At 40.3% G+C, this 19,872-nt stretch overlaps 2 protein-coding genes across 8 annotated transcripts in view; one reads left to right on the top strand and one right to left on the bottom strand.

Moving 5' to 3' along the window:
* Positions 1-7,560: 7,560 nt before the first annotated feature.
* Positions 7,561-8,067, bottom strand: ZCCHC13 (zinc finger CCHC-type containing 13; the record flags this gene model as incomplete). Its single annotated transcript, XM_081221833.1, is given in 4 exon segments — positions 7,561-7,613; positions 7,616-7,643; positions 7,645-7,827; positions 7,831-8,067. Coding segments are annotated over 4 exon segments (501 nt in total).
* Positions 8,068-12,899: 4,832 nt separating this feature from the next.
* Positions 12,900-19,872, top strand: part of LOC308609206 (uncharacterized protein) — a 62,777-nt gene continuing 55,804 nt past the window's right edge. For 6 of the 7 annotated variants that reach the window (XR_014014279.1, XR_014014280.1, XR_014014281.1 and 3 more), the window contains exon 1: positions 12,900-13,077. The gene's annotated coding sequence lies outside the window, so the exon portion shown is untranslated. Of the gene's footprint in view, positions 13,078-14,104; positions 14,164-19,872 lie in introns of those variants that run through there. The other variant, XR_014014285.1, reaches the window with a different exon arrangement.

The following is a 19,872-nucleotide window of genomic DNA, read 5'->3' on the forward strand; positions in this document are numbered from 1 at the left end:
CATACTGTGGAATCATACAATATTTGTCCTTCCGTGTCTGGCGTATTTACTGAGCATAATATCTTTAAGGTTCATTCATGTTATAGTATCAGAATTTCCTTCCTTTTTATGGCTGAATAATATTTCATAGCATGTATATGCCACATTTTGTTTATCCATTCATCTGCCAATGGACACTTTGGTTGCTTCTACCTCTTGGCTAATGTGAATAACCCAGCTATGAATTATATATGCTATGTGCAAATATGTCTTCAGGACCGTACTTTCAATTCTTTTAGATATATACCCAAAAGTGGAATTGCTGGATCATATGGCAATATTTTTAATTTTTTGAGGAGCTGCCATATGATACTTTTACTTTTATTTTGGCATTGAAAAGTTTTCATCTTCATCCTAAAAGCCTGGGCAATCACAACCTTTAGGGCACAAAGATTTTTCATCACCAGCTTATGTAGAGAACTTTCTTCATCTTAGGCATTCATTGAATTAAAAACTGGGTCATTTCTACCCTCAAATAATACATTATGCTCATCTCTAGTAACAGTGACATTATTATTTCCACAACACCATACATCATTTACACTGCTCTTCATTACTTCCTGTATAGTTGACCTATAATCTGGTATCATTTTCCCTCTTCCAGAACAATCTTTCAGTTTTTGTTTGCCTGAAAATGTCTATTTTTATTTACTATTTCTGTTTTGCCTAATCATTTAATAACTTTTTATTTATTGTTTTATTATGAAAAATTTCACAGAAGAAAGTTGAAAAAAATAGTACAATGTACTCTGTATTTACACCATGTGGATTCAACAAATGTTAACATCTTATCATATTTGATTTAATGTCTGCATTTATGTGTGTGCACACGTGTGCACACATAAAATCTCTGGAGAATTCACAGAAACAAAGTAAAATGGTGGTCACTAGGGACTGAGGGGAGGGGGAAATTGAAAGTTCTTGTTTAAGGGGTATGGAGTTTCAATTTTGTAAGATGAAAAAGTTCTGAAGATCTGTTGTACAACAAAGTGAATATACTTAACATTACTGAACTATACAGTTAAAATATACCGTTAAAATGGTTAAGATGGTAAATTTTATGTTGTGTGTTTTTTTTAAATTTTATTTATTTTTGGCTGCGTTGGGTCTGTGTTCCTGTGCGCGGGCTTTCTCTAGTTGTGGCGAGTGGGGGCTACACTTCGTTGCAGTGCGTGGGCTTCTCATTGCAGTGGCTTCTCTTGTGTGGTGCTCGGGCTCTAGGCACACAGGCTTCAGTAGTTGCAACACACGGGCTCAGTAGTTGCAGCATGCCGCCTCAGTAGCTGTGGCTCGTGGGCTCTAAAGTGCAGGCTCAGTAGTTGTGGCGCACAGACTTCGTTGCTCCGCAGCATGTGGGATCTTCCCGAACCAGTGATCGAACCCATATCCCCTGCATTGGCAGGCGGATTCTTAACCACTGCACCATCAGGGAAGTCCCTATGTTGTGTGTTTTTTATTGCAACTTTAAAAAACCCTGAGAATTTTTTTCTATGGATATCTAAGATGCAACATGGTAAATACACGGCTCTATGAATATGCAGTCAGGAGCAAAGGTGGGGAAAATGTGTGATACTGGGCCAGTCATCTTATCAATCACAAAGCTACGTCTTCTAACATAGTTCCATATGTTCTAACTTGTATTCTGCTATGAACATAGTGACATGATGCCTTGAGTCATCTGCATTTAAAATGGAACAGTAGTTTAATAAGCTATAATGGAAGGGGATGCTTTAGTTGTGGTTCATTCTCATCCCTGGGGTGCAGCTTTTGGGGTCTGTGCTCTCCTGGCCATGTTTGCCTTCAAAACTTTTCTTCTACCTTCCCTGGCTCCCAGCCTCTTGGAGAAAAGCCTCCATGGTTGGGAGGAAGAAAGAGGCCAGGGCATTTCTCTCTGCTTTTGGCAGCTGCTCCGGCAGTGGCTCCATTTTCTCTGTGGCTCCAACTGGACAGGCCTGCTACAGTTCTAGCTTCCACTAGGTGACCCCTGAGCCCCAGTGACATTGCCTCTTACTTCTGTATCTCCAACCCAGAAAAGATTGTGGCATCTTGCTCTTATTAATCTATGGTATCCCATTTGGATTTCAGATCTTCCGTCACCAGTGTGCCAGTTCCCTGCAATATGTTCCTCCTGCTGTAAATACGTGAAGTGGTTTCTGCCTTCCTGGCAAAACAAATGGGCTATAGTTTACCAGAGTTCTCATTCTCAGTGTGCCCTGAACTCCAACATTCGTCCTGTTTGTCCCCCAACCTCAAAAGGCACAGTCCAGCATCTTAGGTACCTCTTTGCTTTGGCAAATGTAAGCATAACAGAGGTAAACCTAATTGATAGGTCCACCTCCACTTTTCAGGATTCCTGTCTTTTCCCAGAATTTCATTCCAGCAGTTCCTCACTATCTTGTTAGCTCTGTGATACTTTTACAGTGATGGTGCTTTATATTTTGACCAGCTTTTAAAGTTGTTTATAGTAAACAGCTTGGTTTGAATTACCTATTCAGCTTTTACTCAATGCAGAAGTATAACTGAGAGATGGAGAAACAGAGAAACTGATCCTGACAGTTTGAATTTCTGTTTTTAGTCATGCCTGAAGCCTCACCTACCCCTACTTCATTACTTGCAACCCTGAATCCCCCTTCTGCTTAAGCCAGGTTTTGGTATTATAGAATTGTATGCCACTTATAACTAAGAAATTTCTAACTTGTACTCTAGTAATTTTATTTAGGATTTTTGTACTAGTATTCATAAATAAGGTTAGTCTGCAGAGTTTAAAAAATTTTTCTACTAGCATTTGCTAAAATTTTCTATGCTAGCTTTATAGATATACTAGCTTTATAGAAAATTAGTGTACTGTCTCTCTTATGCTCTGGAATAGTCAATAATTTGCTGGTAATTATTTTTTCTTATGAAATAACCCTAAAACCATCTGAGCTATATCATTTTAATAGAGGCAATAATCAACTTAGTAGTAATACTCACACTATTTGCATAATTTGCCATTTTTAGTAATGTATATTCATTGATATTAAAGTGTATTAAGAGTAAAATTATAATCACTGCTCTCTTATAATTTTAAAAGCAGTCTGCTACATATAATAGTAGCTTTTGTGTGTTGAATTTTTACCATGTACCAGACATTGTGCCAAGCATTTGACATATAAAATCTCAAGTAACTCTTTTTTTTTTTTTTTTTTTTGCATTACACGGGCCTCTCACTGTTGTGGCCTCTCCCGTTGCGGGACACAGGCTCCGGACGCGCAGGCTCAGCGGCCATGGCTCACGGGCCCAGCCGCTCTGCGGCATGTGGGATCCTCCCAGACTGGGGCACGAACCCATGTCCCCTGCATCGGTAGGCAGACTCTCAACAACTGCGCCACCAGGGAAGCCCTCAAGTAACTCTTAACATGACCCTTTGAGGTGTTATTTATTTTACAGATAAGAATATAGTCTCACAGGGATTGAGACTTGCCTAAGGTCACAGAGTAGAGCAAGGACTTAATTCAGGTCTGTATAATTCCAAAGTCTACGCTCTTTTACAATTATGATAAACTACCTCTCTGGCTCTGGCTTTTTTCCCCTAAATACCTTTTCACATTCTTAATTTGTATAGTTATGCATTCCTTCCCTTTAAAAAAGTACACGTGCCTCAGGCTTTTCTATTTTAAATATATTTATTTTGTTCAAAGACGCTGATTTTTTTTGTTTATCAATTGTTTTGTCTAATTCACTTGTTTTTTGAACTTTTTGGTTTTAATCTTTTTTTTCATTTCTCTAATTTCTGCAGCTTTGTCTAAGTTTAAAAAAAAATCTTCCTGAATTATAATGTAATAAAATATTTGGCTTCTGAATACTATTTTTGACTGGAGTCCATAAATTTTGTTTCCATCTTCTAAATTGCTGGCAATTGTAATTGTAATTACCTTTTGGAACCTACAGTTATTTAGTAAATGATTTATAAATTTTAAAATATCTAGAGAGTTTAAATTTTTAAATTTATTTTTGGTGTTTACTCTTGTTTTAGAAAGTACAATGTACTCAGAGCTTTTATAATAGGAAGAACTACCTATGTTACACTGGATGTATTATTTGGTAGCCTGATCATTTCTCTGTGTTGATAAACATTCTGCTATAATATGATTTTTAGTGGCAGCAAGGTATTTTATCTTATACATGTGTCATATTTTAAATTCCCTACCCTTTGAAGATAAATGTTTCTTATGTATCACTGCAATAAATAATGTTGAGGTGAACACTATTTTTAATATATATTTGAGTATATATCCGTGATCAGTCTCTTAAATTTCTAGAAGTTTAATTTCCATTTCAAAGGATAGGGACTTTCTAAAGATTTTTTAATCTATAATGCCAAATTGCCTTCCAGAAATGTTATACAAATTTTCTGCTTCCGATAGCAGTGTATGGGGTTCTCATCTCTCCATATCCTGGCCAACAGGTATAACTATTGAACCTTTTATTAATACATAATGCCCTTCTTAGACTCTCGTAAACTTTTTTGATTTAAAGTCTGTTTGGGCTGATATTAGTATAGCCACCTCTGCTCTCTTTTGGTTACAATTTGCGTGGAATTTTTTTCCCCATCGTTTCACTTTCAATGTATTTGTGTTTTTGGACCTAAAATGAGTCTCTTATAGACAGTATACAGCTGGATCATGTGTTTTTATCTATTCTTTCAATATCTGTCTTTTCATTGGAGAGTCTAATCCATTTACAGTTGAAGTAATTACTGATAAGGAAGGACTTCTGTTATTTTGCAATCTGTTTTCTGTATGCCTTATAGCTTTCTCCCTCATTTCCCTGCATTACTGTCTTCTTTTGTGTTTAGTTGATTTTTAAAAAATATATTTATTTAATTTATTTATTTTTGGCTGCATTAGGTCTTCATTGCTGCATGTGGGCTTTTTCTAGTTGCAGTGAGCAGGGGCTACTCTTCGTTGTGGCGTGCGGGCTTCCCATTGCAGTGGCTTCTCCTGTTGCGGAGCACGGGCTCTAGGCGCATGGGCCTCAGCAGCTGTGGCACGCAGGCTCAGCAGCTGTGGCTCACGGGCTCTAGAGTGCAGGCTCAGCAGTTGTGGCGCGCGGGCTTAGCCGCTCCGCGGCATGTGGGATCCTCCCGGACCAGGGCTCGAACCCGTGTCCCCTGCATTGGCAGGCGGATTCTCAACCACTGTGCCACCAGGGAAGCCCTAGTTGATTTTTTTGTAGTAAAATGTTTAAATTCCCGCCTCATTTTCTTTTTTGTTGCGTTATGCGGGCCTCTCACTGTTGTGGCCTCTCCCGTTGCGGAGCACAGGCTCCGGACGCGCAGGCTCATTGGCCATGGCTCACTGGCCCAGCTGCTCCGCGGCATGTGGGATCCTCCCGAACCGGGGCACGAACCCGTGTCCCCTGCATCGGCAGGCGGACTCTCAACCACTGCGCCACCAGGGAAGCCCCTCTCATTTTCTTTTAAGTTAAAGAGGGAACTTGTGACTTGTCTGTAGGGAGAAAGTACTACTCACCTCCAGCTGAAATTTTCCACACAGAAATTGGTGCCTATTGTTTCCTGATCTTTCGTTTTATTCCAGAAAGAAGAAAAGGAATTTCCATTGGAAATGTTCCAATTTTTAAATGTTGGCATCTAATTAATGAATGTTGTTAAACAATGTTCAGGTCAAACTAAACATATTGTGGACCTTATCCAGTAAGAGAGCTACCATTTTGTAACCTCTGGCACAGGGTACAGGTGCGTCAAATAAGACTTCCTTTCCTTTAGACTAGAAAAAATGCCGAAAGGGACTGTAAAGAGGACTTCAATGCTGTGTGTGTCCTTAATAAAGGGACATAGCCTCTTTTCCCCCTCCGACTCTGGGCCAAACTCCTGAGGGCATGGGAAATGAAATGCCAGATGGTTTGGGGGGATTCAAAAGCAGATTCCTGTGGTCCTCCTTTCCTAAACAGAGTTCAGCACTATGATGAGACTCAAGAATTTGTTTGGCTCAGTGTGATATAGCAGTTTCCAGCTGTGTCTTGGCAGACTGGACTGAGATTGCCCCGTTTAGGGGCTGGGAGTGTGACTGAGTTTATCTTGTTGAGATAGCACAGAGTGACAGAATCAATTTCTAGGAGCCCAAGAGGGTCACAGAAGTTGAAACTCAGCTGAATTGAAAGGGTCTCTCAGATGGGGATGAAGGGTCACACATCAAGTCTTATGGAGGTTCATAAAAGAATGCGTCTTCAGTTATAAAACCAGTTACATTTCTTTTACCGGGTTTGAGTTTATGGATCAAAAACTATACCCTCTACACTATCTTTTCTGCTATAAATTCTATCACATCCTAGGTTTGATATGTAGTATTGTCATTACTGTTATTTTGTAAATCACTTTTCATTACAACTTCAATTTTTTCTTGACACAACAGTTACCTCTCCCCATCCCAGGTTTTATTTAGAATTTAGAATTTAAATTGCCTTTTCTATTTTAGAGAACTTCAGTTGTTTTTCAGATCTGATTTTTTAAAATGGGTCGCAGCATATGAAATTGAATGTATTCATATCTGGGAAAACACATTTTTTGGAAATTCCTAAACATAAATATAATTTTTATACCTGTGAAAATGTGTGTTTTTGAAATTACAAAAGCCCCTATCTATGTTTAACCTTAATGTTTATACATGTTTTCTTAGATTTTTAAAAATATCTAAGTCCAAACTTTATCACCAATATCTTTATGTCCACAATTTGCTGCTAAGGTTTTTTTGTTTGGATGTTTTCTCATTACTCTCTCTCAAAGCTACTTATACACGTTATACATATTTTTCTGTTTTATTTTCATAAACTATACACTCTCTGTAAGACCAGAGAGAGATGTCTTTCAATGTTATTTAAGAGGTAATGAGGTCAAATAAATCAAAGCAATCGATATATAATAAAGTTACTTTGGCAAAATCACAGACAGTTTTAGAATCATCTTTATTTGTGCAATGAACCTCTGAGGAGATGTCGCCTCCTCAGGGTGCCTTGTGTATCTAAGACAGAAACATAGGTCCCCCGCACACACATTCTCTATCCTTTTACCTGGTGTTCTTAATTTTCCCTATAGCAATTTATCTTTATCTGACACACTATTTTACTTCTTAATAGATTCTAGGCTTGTGTTTGCAAACTTGGTCTGATTTGTTTACAGATATTTCTCCAGCTTTTCTGGCAGTGGCTGGCACACAGTAGCTCTTAATTAAATGTTAAATCAAAATGCCTCCAAAGAATCTAGAAACTGCCTAATGCTCAGGATGTTCAATGACCAGAGTTATCAGTGGTGCAGAAACACATTAATTGTAAGACATCTACAAGTGAATAACTTTTTCTGAGATTTTTTCCCCAGCCCTTTCCTCTTTTACCTTTGTAATTAAAGCTCACTGGCCTGAGAGTAGGCTCAGTCTATCAGCCTTTGGTCAGAGAAGAGGTTTCAGAGAAAATAACACAATTATCACGCAGCAAAAGGAGTAGGGGTGGGGGGAACAAAGGGAAAAGTTAAGCAGTAGCCTCAATGGGGCATTCCCGGGCTAGATGTCCAGGTTTGCCCAGTGGTAGCAGTTGACCTCGCTCCTTTTGCTGTAGTTGATGGCAGTTGATGGCCATGTGGCTGGTCTTGCCACAACGGTAGCACTTGACTCGGGTGCAGTGTTTCTGAATGTGGCTATATTCGCCACAAGAGTAGCACTTCTGCCCCTGCTGATGGTCACAATCACGGGCCAGATGCCCCAGTCTGCCACAGGTGTAACAGCACTGCTGTCTCTCTCACTTAGGCTTAACACAGTCTTTGGCGATGTGGCCACTTGTCCCACAGTTGTAGCAGATGTCATCAAGAAGGTTACAGTTCTTAGCATGATGACCAGGCTGACTGCAGCGGTAACAGATGACAGGTAGGGTGGTAGAACTGCACTGAGCACCTTGGCCACCACCTCTAGCTCCGTGCCCTCGAGCTCCTCCTCCTTTAGGGCCAGAGTGTCCACACTTGAAGCATTCCTTACTGTTCATGGCTGCAGTGAGATCTTCAGGTGAGCGGTCCCACTGCTGCCCCGGAAACCCCGACAAAACTCCCCTTACAGAGGTTTAGACAGAAGTGGCTGTTTTTCTCGAGAGGACTCAGCGACGTCACACAGGGTTTGCGCACGACCCCATTCTTGTGTCACAGGCGTTCTAGCAGTCAGCTCCTTCCCGCCTGACTTTCCTCCTGTCCTTGAAGCCCAAAGCCCGTCTCAGGGGCGTTTTCCGTTGTTTGTTTATTTTTGTTTTCGTGCGTTAAATAAACACTTCTTGGGTCTTTAGGTTTGAGTTTGAATCCGTTCTTGTTCAGAAAATGTGCCTTGTAGGATTTCTTATAATTAAGGCTTAGGCCTTCTTTGTGGTCTAGTAGATGACCAGTTTTTTTTGTTTTGTTTTGTTTTTTTTGCGGTACGCGGGCCTCTCACTGCTGTGACCCCTCCCGTTGCGGAGCACAGGCTCCGGACGCGCAGGCTCAGCGGCCATGGCTCACGGGCCCAGCTGCTCCGCGGCATGTGGGATCCCCCCGGACCGGGGCACGAACCTGTGTTCCCTGCATCGGCAGGCGGACTCTCAACCACTGCGCCACCAGGGAAGCCCGATGACCAGTTTTTATATATGCACTTTGGACATAAGAAAGATATGTGTGAGATGTATCTAATCCAGTAAATGAAAGAAATTATAACAAATTAGGGTAACCCATTTGGGGGGGTGTTAAAAATAAAATACAAGCATCCATAAAGATATGAGATACATAAGATAGAAAAAAATCTGTAAAATGCCACAGGGAGATTTACTCACAATTTAGCCTGTTTTATTTCAGGAATCTTAGTTTTCAACATAATCACCACCGTTTAAGTTGTAAAACAACATAATTGAAGCACTCAGTATAAAGAATATGATGTTCTTTGGAAAATAAATTACAAAATCTTAATTTAAATATTGGACAGATTTCCTGTTTTCTAAATTATTTATTATATAAAGCTCATAAGGATTTATGGACACGTCCACTTATATAGATATAGAAATGTGTATGGAAAACTAGACACTAAAATATCCAACTGTAGCTATTTTGGGACTATAAAATTGAACAGGACTTTTTTCTCCTTATTTTCCTTCTGTGTATTTTACACTTTTTGAAATGACTTTAGGTTGTGTAATTTAAAAAATCCACAATAAATATTTTTCTTTAAGTTACTAGCTAGCTATATGTTTTGCATGTGAATTTTTTTCAGGAAGCCAGTACAAATGTATTTGGTTAAACATAGACGTGAGAATAATGAATGTAGCAATTGCCTTTTATTTTCAATATGACTTGATTGGAATGTGCAACTGGTTTCATAAATGCAACCACAAAGAAAAATGGTTTCAAAAATTAATAAAAGTTATAGCCAAAGAGGATGAGCAGTTGCCACATATAGAGTAGTGGGATGAGTTTTATTCCTAAACAATTAAATGATGCAGCATAAATGGTTTCAAATGGCAAAAATTCTCTCTGCATTTTAAAATTTGATATATGTTTATTAAATTAGCCATATTAACTATCATATTTAAACCCCTGTTTAGATTTATAGCTATATTAAAGTAATACATGCCCATAGTTTAAAGCATTGGTTTTCAAAAAGGTTTAATTGAGACATGAAGGAAGAAATGCATTTTACATCACAATAGAGGATATGTGTAAAAAATGCTGGTAGTGACCCATTAAATTAATCTTTCAATTCACTAAATGATTTTTACTCCTAGTTTGATTGATAACTATAAATAATGCTTATGCTTATGCTATGACTTTTTTTAGGTTTAATAACTCATTTATTTATAATGTTATCTTTTATAATAATAATTTTAAGAGCAACTATTTAAGTAAGCACCAATTATTGGCCAGATACTATGGTAAGAGCTTTCCTATTCATTGTTAATATATATTGTCATGTTATCATATCATATGATAATGTGTGTGTGTGTGTGTTGTGAGTATATTCACACACACTCATGTCTTCAATTCTCACAATAATTTTGAGAAGTGGTTATTTTCATTTTACAAATAAGAAAACTGAGGTTCAGAGACATTACATAGCCTGCCAAAAGCCACACAGCCAATAAACCCCATTGCCAGAATTCTAAGTCAGATCCACTGAACTGGTGTTACATTCATCTGTTCTAAGAACAGATTAAATACTCAGATGTGCTCCCTAAAACATCACCACCTCTTTCCTCTTTTTTTTTTTTTTTTTTTTTTTTTTTTTTTTTCTTTTTGCGGTATGCGGGCCTCTCACTGTTGTGGCCTCTCCCGTTGCGGAGCACAGGCTCCGGACGCGCAGGCCCAGCGGCCATGGCTCACGGGCCCAGCCGCTCCGCGGCATATGGGATCCTCCCAGACCGGGGCACGAACCCGTATCCCCTGCATCGGCAGGCGGACTCTCAACCACTGCGCCACCAGGGAGGCCCTTTCCTCTTTTTTTTTCACATCTTTATTGGAGTATAATTGCTTTACAGTGGCGTGCTAGTTTCTGCTTTATAACAAAGTGAATCAGTTATACATATACATATGTTCCCATATCTCTTCCCTTTTGCGTCTCCCTCCCACCCTCCCTATCCCACCCCTCCAGGCGGTCACAAAGCACCGAGCTGATCTCCCTGTGCTATGCGGCTGCTTCCCACTAGCTATTTTACGTTTGGTAGTGTATATATGCCCATGTCACTCTCTCACTTTGTCACAGCTTACCCTTCCCCTCCCCATATCCTCAAGTCCATTCTCTAGTAGGTCTGTGCCTGTTTTTTTTTTTGTTTTTTTTTTTGCGATACGCGGGCCTCTCACTGCGGGGGCCCCTCCCGTTGCGGAGCACAGGCTCCGGACGCGCAGGCTTAGCGGCCATGGCTCACAGGCCTAGTTACTCCGGGCATGTGGGATCTTCCCGGACCGGGGCACGAACCCGTGTCCCCTGCATCGGCAGGCGGACTCTCAACCACTGCGCCACCAGGGAAGCCCGACCCAAAGTATTTTATAGCATTCAAGATTTACAAGCTGTGCCTCTTTCTTGAATTTCTCTTCAGATTGGACATAGTAGATTAGGGAAGTTTTGTCAAAGGGAAGAGAAGTGGAAAGAGCAAGTAACTGCATCTGCAATTATTATTATGTGCTGACCTCAATTTTAGAATACTTTAAAAAATGGAATGTCCATTTGTTAAAATGATAAAGATGATAATTAGGACCATGTCAAAATATTTAAAACAACACTATGTCTATTAAAATGTCAATGTTAAAACATTACATATTTAAGCAAAAATTGAAAGAACACAAAGATATGATAATGGACATGAGGTTTCATTTGGATGTGATGAGAAATTCTAAAATTGTGGTGATGTCCATACAGCTGTGAATATACTAAAATCCATTGCACTGTACACGTTAAGCTGGTGAATTGTATGACATGTGAATTATATCTCAAGAGAACCGTTATAACAAAAAAAAGTACACAAAGAAATAAAAACATTTGTAATAGTGCTGTAGAATTGTGGGCAAAATTCCCTTTTATTATTATTATTATTTGGCCACGCTGTGGCAGCTTGTGAGATCTTAGTTCCCCAACCAGGGACAGAAACCATGCCCCCTGCAGTGGAAGTGCAGAGTCCTAACCACTGGACTGTCAGGGAATTCCCAAAATTCCCTTTTAACTTTTGTGCAATAATAAATGATTCTTTTAATTTAGGAGTGAGGTTTTTTATACTACTATAACTTCAAGCATTTTTATTTTTCTCTTTTTTTCTTTCTGCATATTGCACATTGTTGTATATAACCTTTTTGTGCATATTAGGCAAAAAAGAATCTTCCGTTATGTCTCCAAATAATGTTAATATGACATTCCAAACAATTAGAGAGGATGATGTTGTACACATTTTATGGGTCTCAGAATTTATAGAATTGTGGGTTCTTAGTTTTTGGTATTTCCAAACTGGCTTTCTTAGAAAGCAAGAAGAACCAGCCACCAAAGTAAAACATCATAATGAGAAACAAAATGTTATTTTGTATTCTCTCCTCCTCACATCCGAAAAGGAATCTATTTCAGAGGCTGTTGAATAAATGATGCCACTTCTCTTAAAATTAATTTGTGAATTTCTCACAGAAGACAGGAACAAGCCTTGCATCTAGCACCAAAGGACACTGAACAGTATTTTTAATGTTCAGACAATACCAGGGTTGTGAAGAGAAAGAAAAAGGTGTTGCATACTCCTTCTTATCCCCAAACTGATTGAACACCTTTTCCCTTTTTGCTCTGTGCATAGGGTCTTTTGGTCCCCTGCCTCTGGGTCTCCTCTGTGGGTTCATCACTAATCAGGCGTCGTTTGCCCAACATTAGCTAGTTGGGCTCAGCTTGAGAGCTCCTTTGGAGAAGATTGTGTGGATACAATATCTTTTAAACAGCATCTTTTGCCGTATCTTTTACAACTTGCAACATCAGACACACAAGGGGAGGAGTAAGAGGCCCAATAGGGCTGCAGACCAGGCAAGGCCAAGAATACACGGATAACAGAGCGAATAAAGGCAGCCAACTGGCAATGAAATGGTGGGCTAAGAACAGAAGAGGGATTGACGAAGGAAGATGGGCTGAGGGAAGGATGGTGGTGAAAACGGGTGTAACCAAGAGGAAGAAAGGTTGAAGAAGCAGGATGGGCCAGGGACCTGGGCGAGGGGGAACACCGGAGGGTCAGCCTCAAGAAAAGCTGCGGCTGGGTGGAGGGGTGGGGAGAAGAGGGCGGGCTCTGCGCATGCGCCTGAAGCACACTGCAGCGATCCTGTAGAGGCGGCGCTATCTGGGCATCGGCGCTGTCTGGGCATCTGCGCTGCGGCTGGAGGTACGGCTGGTCCTCTGCCTGCTGTCCACTGCCACCTTGGCCTGCTCTTGCCACCCTGGCGCCGCGAACTCTGTGCCGCCTCTCCCTTCACCCTGTCTTGGGACGGCCGGCGCTAAGAATTCATGCTATGACCTTCGATACATCCAGGAGGTAAAGGAACGACATAGGGGAAGAACATGGAGGGCGGCGGAGGGAACTCGGCCCTGGGGGATCCTTAATTTGTGTGTTCTCCCGGTTCACGAGAGGAAAAAATGGGGGACAGTACGCGCCTCAGACCTACAAAAGGATGTTGAGCATTTACTTCCCATCGTGAAAGTAATACAGACTTCTTTCCATTAATCAGGGTTGAGGCACCTGGGCGTCGGCATTTTCCATAACGTTCCTTGCTTTAAAATTTTTTTTGGAGTTCCTCATATGCAGTAGAAGGTGTATTTAAAGGTCGTGGTTGTAGGACTAGGAGATTATGAGAGCTTTCTTTGCCTTTGTTCAGGGTGGTGGCTCTTATTACGGAATCCGAGGGTACTCTAAGCCCCTCCCTGAGGGTCGGGGCGGATTCTATCTAGATCTGGCATCTGCTCTGCAAGCAATGACGTCTTTCCCGTATTCCACTTCCTAGTTTATCACCTACCCCCATTAGGGAAGGCTGGTAATGGCTCTCCTTGATTGAGCACTGGGGCACAACTATAGCGAGAAACACATCCAGATATCATCAGGCTCTTTTATATAAAAAACTGAGGTGGGAGGACAGACGCGGTGCGCACGTGTATTTGAGAGTGTGGGGATGCGCGGCGCGGTAGCGTGCAGATATGCAGTCGTCCTTTGGTAACCGCGGAGGATTGGTTGCAGGACCCCCGCGGATACCAAAATCCGCGGATGCTCAAGGCTCCTATATAGAACGGCATAGTATAGTCAGTCCTCCGTATCCGCGGAGGGTCCACTGTGTTTGAGGTCTGATGTCTGTGGGTGGGGGGGCGTCCATTGGGGAGAGCGGGAGGTACGCACGCGCAAGGCTTGGGGCAGGGGGGTGGGTCGAATGCGTATCTAGGAAAGCAAAATTGCTGGTAGTTGATAGGCGCGGAAGGGAAGAGTGAAGGTGCGCATGCGCATTCGAGACGACTTTGTGATGGCTTTAACGGGAGGCGGGGAGAGGTGCGCATGCGTATTTCAAACGGAATGACGGGGAGGGGAGGCGCGTAGAGTACGTGTAATTAAGATTGCAAAATGGCGAGGGGGGAGGTAAGTTGTCTTTTTGCTTGGCCATCTTGGGCTAGGAGGGCCTGCAGAGGAGCAGATCGACCTTTCTAGTTGGGTGAGGGGGGTTAGCCTGAGTTGGAGTTGTCTTAGGCTGTGGCCAGATCCACCAGATAATAACCCAGGATCTTAGCCCCTCTCTGGCCTATAGATAATGTGGGTTTAAAAATGCGGAGGCGATGACTTTACAAAAGGTTACGGCAGCAGGCTGTGTGTAAGAAATGTGTAAAACGGGAGCACTTGGAGACAAGGCCACATTCGGGCAATACGCCTCTGGAGGGCTCTCTGTCGGACTTGCAGATCGTGGACCGGTGTCCTTGGCTCTGGACACATTCTCTCATTCCATCAGAGTAGCAGAACCCAGCAGTTGCAATACTGTGAGAACCTACTGATGGTCAGAAGCCCTTGGTTTTCTCCCCTTGAGGTTGTAGGGGTGAGGATTTGGCTGTTTCCAAGTGCTTGTTCCACTTTGCTTTAAACCTAGGATTTAGGCAAATGATAATAGTGGTATGAAGGTGACCTGGGTTCACACCCTTTCTTCTAAATTATTTTTTTCTGTAGAACTTTGAGCACGGTTTCGTCTAGGGGGACTATATATATATATATTTTTTAGGCAGCAGCACTGTCATGGCTCTTAGAGGGCTGTCAGTAAGGATCTACTGTTAATCGCTAAAACTAGTAATTTAGCAGTTAGATATGTAGAAGCAGGGGCACAGGATTCAAAATTGAGACAGATCTTTTCAGTAATCCTAGCTGTGATCTCATACGGTCATTTTCCTTCTTTGGGCCTGTTTCCCTATCTATAGTAATAATTATGCTTAAAAGTCTTTGGAGCTTAAACTGTGTGCTAAGTACTGGATCTACATGCTTTTACACGTGCCTTAACTAATTTAGTACTCTGGACAGTTATGAAATAGCAGTACCGTTATTCATCTTTTACAAATGAGAAATTTGAGGGACACAGGTAAAGTAAATCCAAGGCTTTATATCCGTTTGAATGACTGAGACTGGATTTTTATCCAGGTGCTGTGGCTTTGGAATCCTGTGCTCTTAAACATTATATTTATCCACCAAAATCATGGGGCAAATTTAAAGGACCCTTCTTTTATGTTTTCAAATTTTATTTGTAACTTATCTATGCTGTTTAAGAAAGGAGACCTGTTTCCTGATTTTTACTCAGTGCATTGTACAGGGTTGCATATGTTGAAGACAGAAAGTAAAGAATTGGTTTGGAGCCTAGTGGGGTGGCCATCCTTACCTACCCTTGTCTTCTGTGCTTTTTGTTCTGCAGAGGGTTTAAAATGGCCGACTGCGGCAGGCTGGACACACCCTTCTTGTTTTGCCTGATTTGAGATCTGGTCTGACGCTTTGAGACAACCAGTCATTTACCGCAGTAGCGATTTTTTCCTTACCCATTTTTAATATTTTGGTGTGTTAATACCAAGGTTCAGTAGTAAAGGAGAGGGTACTGCTTTTCTTTCTTATAATAAAAGACAGAGAATACATGGATTTCTTTTATTATTTGGTTGGGATAGATTCATTGAAGCGGAATTACTGTGTCAAAGGGTATGAACATTTTTAACACTTAATAGGTATTGCCAAGTTTCTTCCTGAAAAGGTTGTACCAATTTTTACCCACACAAGCATTGAGTAGTATTTATTAAAAAAATTATTTTAATGGATAAAAAACAATATTTAATTTTGCATTTCTTTGGTTGTAAGTTTGGATTCTGTTTTCCTCTATATGTTTCTTAGCAGTTTTATTTTTTCCATGTGATGTTAGTTCATGTCTTATACTGATTTATCTGTTGGAGTTTTTAGTTTAGCGTTTATTATTGTTATCTATTTGAATGTGTTTTGTAAATAAAGGCTCTTACTCAGATTTCTGTAATGTTAGAAATATGTACTACAGGTTATTGTTTGCCTTTTAATTTTTGTTTCTAAATTTTTGGTTAGTAGAAATTTGAAATTGTGGTCCAATCACTCTATCTTCTGTTTTGTGATTTTTCTTCCATTAAGTTTGAATAGTTCCCTCAATGTAGAAATTTGGTAAATACCCATTGTAGCTTCATCTGAAGATAACCATCAAGTATGAGGGAAAAAGAGCCATAATTTCACCACCCAGAGATAACCAGTGTTAATAAATGTGTTCACTTTTTTTCATTCTTTCTGCATTTTTCTACAGTGATCACATATTTGTACTATTTTATATGGTGTTTTGTGTTTATAATGTGCATTTTTCCATGTTAAACATTTCTGTGATTGTCATTGAATGGTTTCATGATATTTTGTTGTATGGAAGTAGCTTAAGATTTTCAGTATTTTAAATTATGTAATTAATGTCTTTTCATTTAGTTTATATTGTTTATCTATTTTGAGTTATTTCTTTATAGAACAGAGTTCAGAATTAGCATTATTGATCAAAAAGTTTGAACATTGTAAAGACCTGCCAAGTAGCGTTCCAAACGTTGTCAATTTTTGTACCCAGTCATTTAGGTACATAAAATTTTTTTTTACTTACTTTATATGTAAAAGAATGGTATCTTTGATTTATGGTACATTTCTCTGATTATTGGCGAGGCTGGACTCTTCAGTGTTAATTGTTAGCTCCTATTTCCTTTTGTGAACTATTCGACTTGGGTCTGAATGTTTTCTATTTGTAAGAGCTCTATATTATGTGTTCTGTGTGAGAATCTATTACCCCTTGTCATTTGTTGCAAATGACAAACCTCATTTGTTGCACATGCACTCCTGGTATATGTTTGTTGCCATTGAGTATGAAGAAATGTTTGTGATTCCAAAGACAACTGCTGCATGGAATACATGTCAAATTCTTGGTAGCCATTTTGAGATAACATTTATTTGTTCTTTAAATAGATAACCATTTCTTTTCATCTAAAAGAAAAGCACTGTTTGCTGCACAGCAGTGATGCTCCCTCATGAGTGTGGGGAGAAGACATGGCAACATTTTGTCCTTAATAAGACATGGCAACCAAGTAGACAAGGCACAAAACAGTAGTCCCCCTCCCCCCATCCATTCGGGAACTGGTGTTCTTTTGACTATTTATGAGTGATCTGGGGGAGGATATGGACATAGTGGAATGTTCACATTTGTAGATAACACGGAACTCTTTGGAGATGTAAAATGGTAATAGGAACAAACCACAGCACCTGAGAAGACATTGTGCGTGTGGGCTGACAATTGGCAGAATGGAACAGGGTAGATAAGAGCAGTGTAATGACTTGAGGGGAAAATAGTATGTTAAGCATACAAAATAGTGGCCTCAGAGACATTGGGTCCCAAGACAGGGATCTCAGTGTAAGCAGAAACAATTTATTGATGTCATCAGCTCAGTTTGCTGTTGCAGAGACAGAAGACCCATTAAAAACCAGGCCCTATTAAGAAACAGTATGTGACACACAAAAATTCCATCCTATCTTTGTATAAAATGATCTGAACCAAATGACCAGTTAACACTAGTAATCTCTCCTCAAGGAGTCTCTTACTACCTCTCACCGAATTTTGAGAAGGTGGTGGGAAGAGTGTGTTACCTCTCTGTTTCATTTTTCTTATTTATAATATGGAGGTGATTTAGATTATATATTCTCAAAGGTTTTGGGGGGGGGATAAGGTATCTTATTTTGGTTTCCTGAAACTGAGTCTGTTATTTGTGGTTCAGAGAATCTGTTTAATTATATTTATTAGTTAAACCTTTCTAAATTATTATTCCCACTCCATGAGCTATATACTATCTCTTTAATATTTAGTAACATTCTAATTTTTATTTTGTCAGTGAAGGGGGGATTGTTGGATTTAGAGGTGTCAAGTGAGCTGTTACTTGCTGCTTTTTGTTATCCAGTTATACTGGGTTAATTCAGTTAGTTGTAAGCTCCCATGTTTCAGCATTTGCTAGTTGCAGATGTTAAACTAGGCTTATGCGTGTGGTGGGGAGGTTGACAGATGTATAATAAGCAAAAGGAAACAAAACAAAATGAAACAAAGCAACAACAACAGAGCTTGTGTTGTAGAGGAAGTGATTGGGAAGGTCCTTTACTGGAGGTCTGTGCCTATCTTAAGGATGGGAGTTCCATTTTACGTCATGCCAGTGTCTAGTTCCCAAATGCATTTATGATCAGGAGTTAGGGAGAGCCTGGATATTAGAAATAGCCTGAAAGCATTTAACCTTTGGTTTCGACAATTTGTTCCTCCCCTCTCTTGATGTTACAGCCAGCAGCAGCCTGGAGCAGCACCCCCTGGAAAGAAATTTTACATCGGCCATTATAATACAACCTGATAAGTGTTACAGCACTTATCAGGTTGTATTGTAATTGTCTGTGTATATGCCTGTCTCTCTTCCTATGTTATCAGTTAGATTGTGAGCTCCTTGAGGGCAGGGACAGTGTCTTCATCTCCAGAGCCCAGCCTGGCACATTAGTAGGCCTCAGTAAATGTTTATTGGATGAATAAATGAATGACTCATCAACAAACATTTATTGTGTGCCTGCTAACGTGATCTCCACAGGCTCTGGACTGTCAACTGTTTTCTTCAAAATGCATGTGGTCAGAAACTTGCTGTTTCTTTCTAGTTATGTATATATCTTCTCAAGAGTTTCTCATGAGATAATGCTATTTCTGTGTTTGGATTTCAATCCTTGGTATTTACAGATGTTGCTACTATTGCTACTGCTGACAGTCTCTTCCTTGGCGGAACCTGGGTGAAAGCTGCCAGATCAGGAGCTTCATCCTCACTGTCTAATGTTTGCTAAATGGTTTCTATTTGTAGACTCATCCCCCTTTCACTCCTCCTCAGGTCATTCTCCAAATGGTATTCCCATGTGGACTCCACATTCTAGATCAGGGGTGGGCAAATACAGCCCATGGGCTGCCTGGTTTTGCAAATAAAGTTCTGTTGGAAAACAGCCATGCTTATTTGTTGATGTGTTGTCTGTGGCCTCTTTGACCTACAACAGCAGAGTAGCCACATCAGAGACATGGTGACCCACAAAGGCTGGCCCTAGAAAAAGATTGCCTACCCTTTTTGGAGTATTACTCAACCAGTCATGGTTTCATTCCCCTCTCCATTCACCGGAGATAACTTTTAGCCTCTCAGAAACTCATTTATTTACTTCATTCATTATTACTTATGACGAGTCTTTTTCCTGTTTTACAGATGGGCCAGCCAGGACACACTTCAAACTAGGAGACTGATTATAAGGCCTCCCCCAGGGTCCTGCAGTCAGTCAGTTATACGGTGTCCTTCAGCATCAAGTTTCAAGCTTCAACCCTAGAAATTAAAATTCCTTTTGTTATATCCTAACTTGAAGCATATGGACATTTCATGCTTTGGTGCCTTATCCCTTGCCCCCCTCCTTCCTACACAGCTCTTTGCAATGAATATATGGAAAATAGGAATTAATATGAGATATTAAATAGGAATTAATATGAGATAAAGCAGAAAAGTAGGCTGAGGCAAATGTTTAGAGGGTCTGAATGCTAATTTTTTTTTTTTTTTAATTTATTTATATTTATGTGATTCTCAGAGGTCCTTTGTTTATTTATTTATTTATTTATTTATTTATTTTGCGGTACACGGGCTTCTCACTGTTGTGGCCTCTCCCGTTGCGGAGCACAGGCTCCAGACGCGCAGGCCCAGTAGCCATGGCTCACGGGCCCAGCCGCTCCGCGGCATGTGG

This window comes from Mesoplodon bidens (genome assembly GCF_964165515.1).
Source record: "Mesoplodon bidens genome assembly, chromosome: X".
NCBI lineage: Eukaryota > Metazoa > Chordata > Mammalia > Artiodactyla > Ziphiidae > Mesoplodon > Mesoplodon bidens.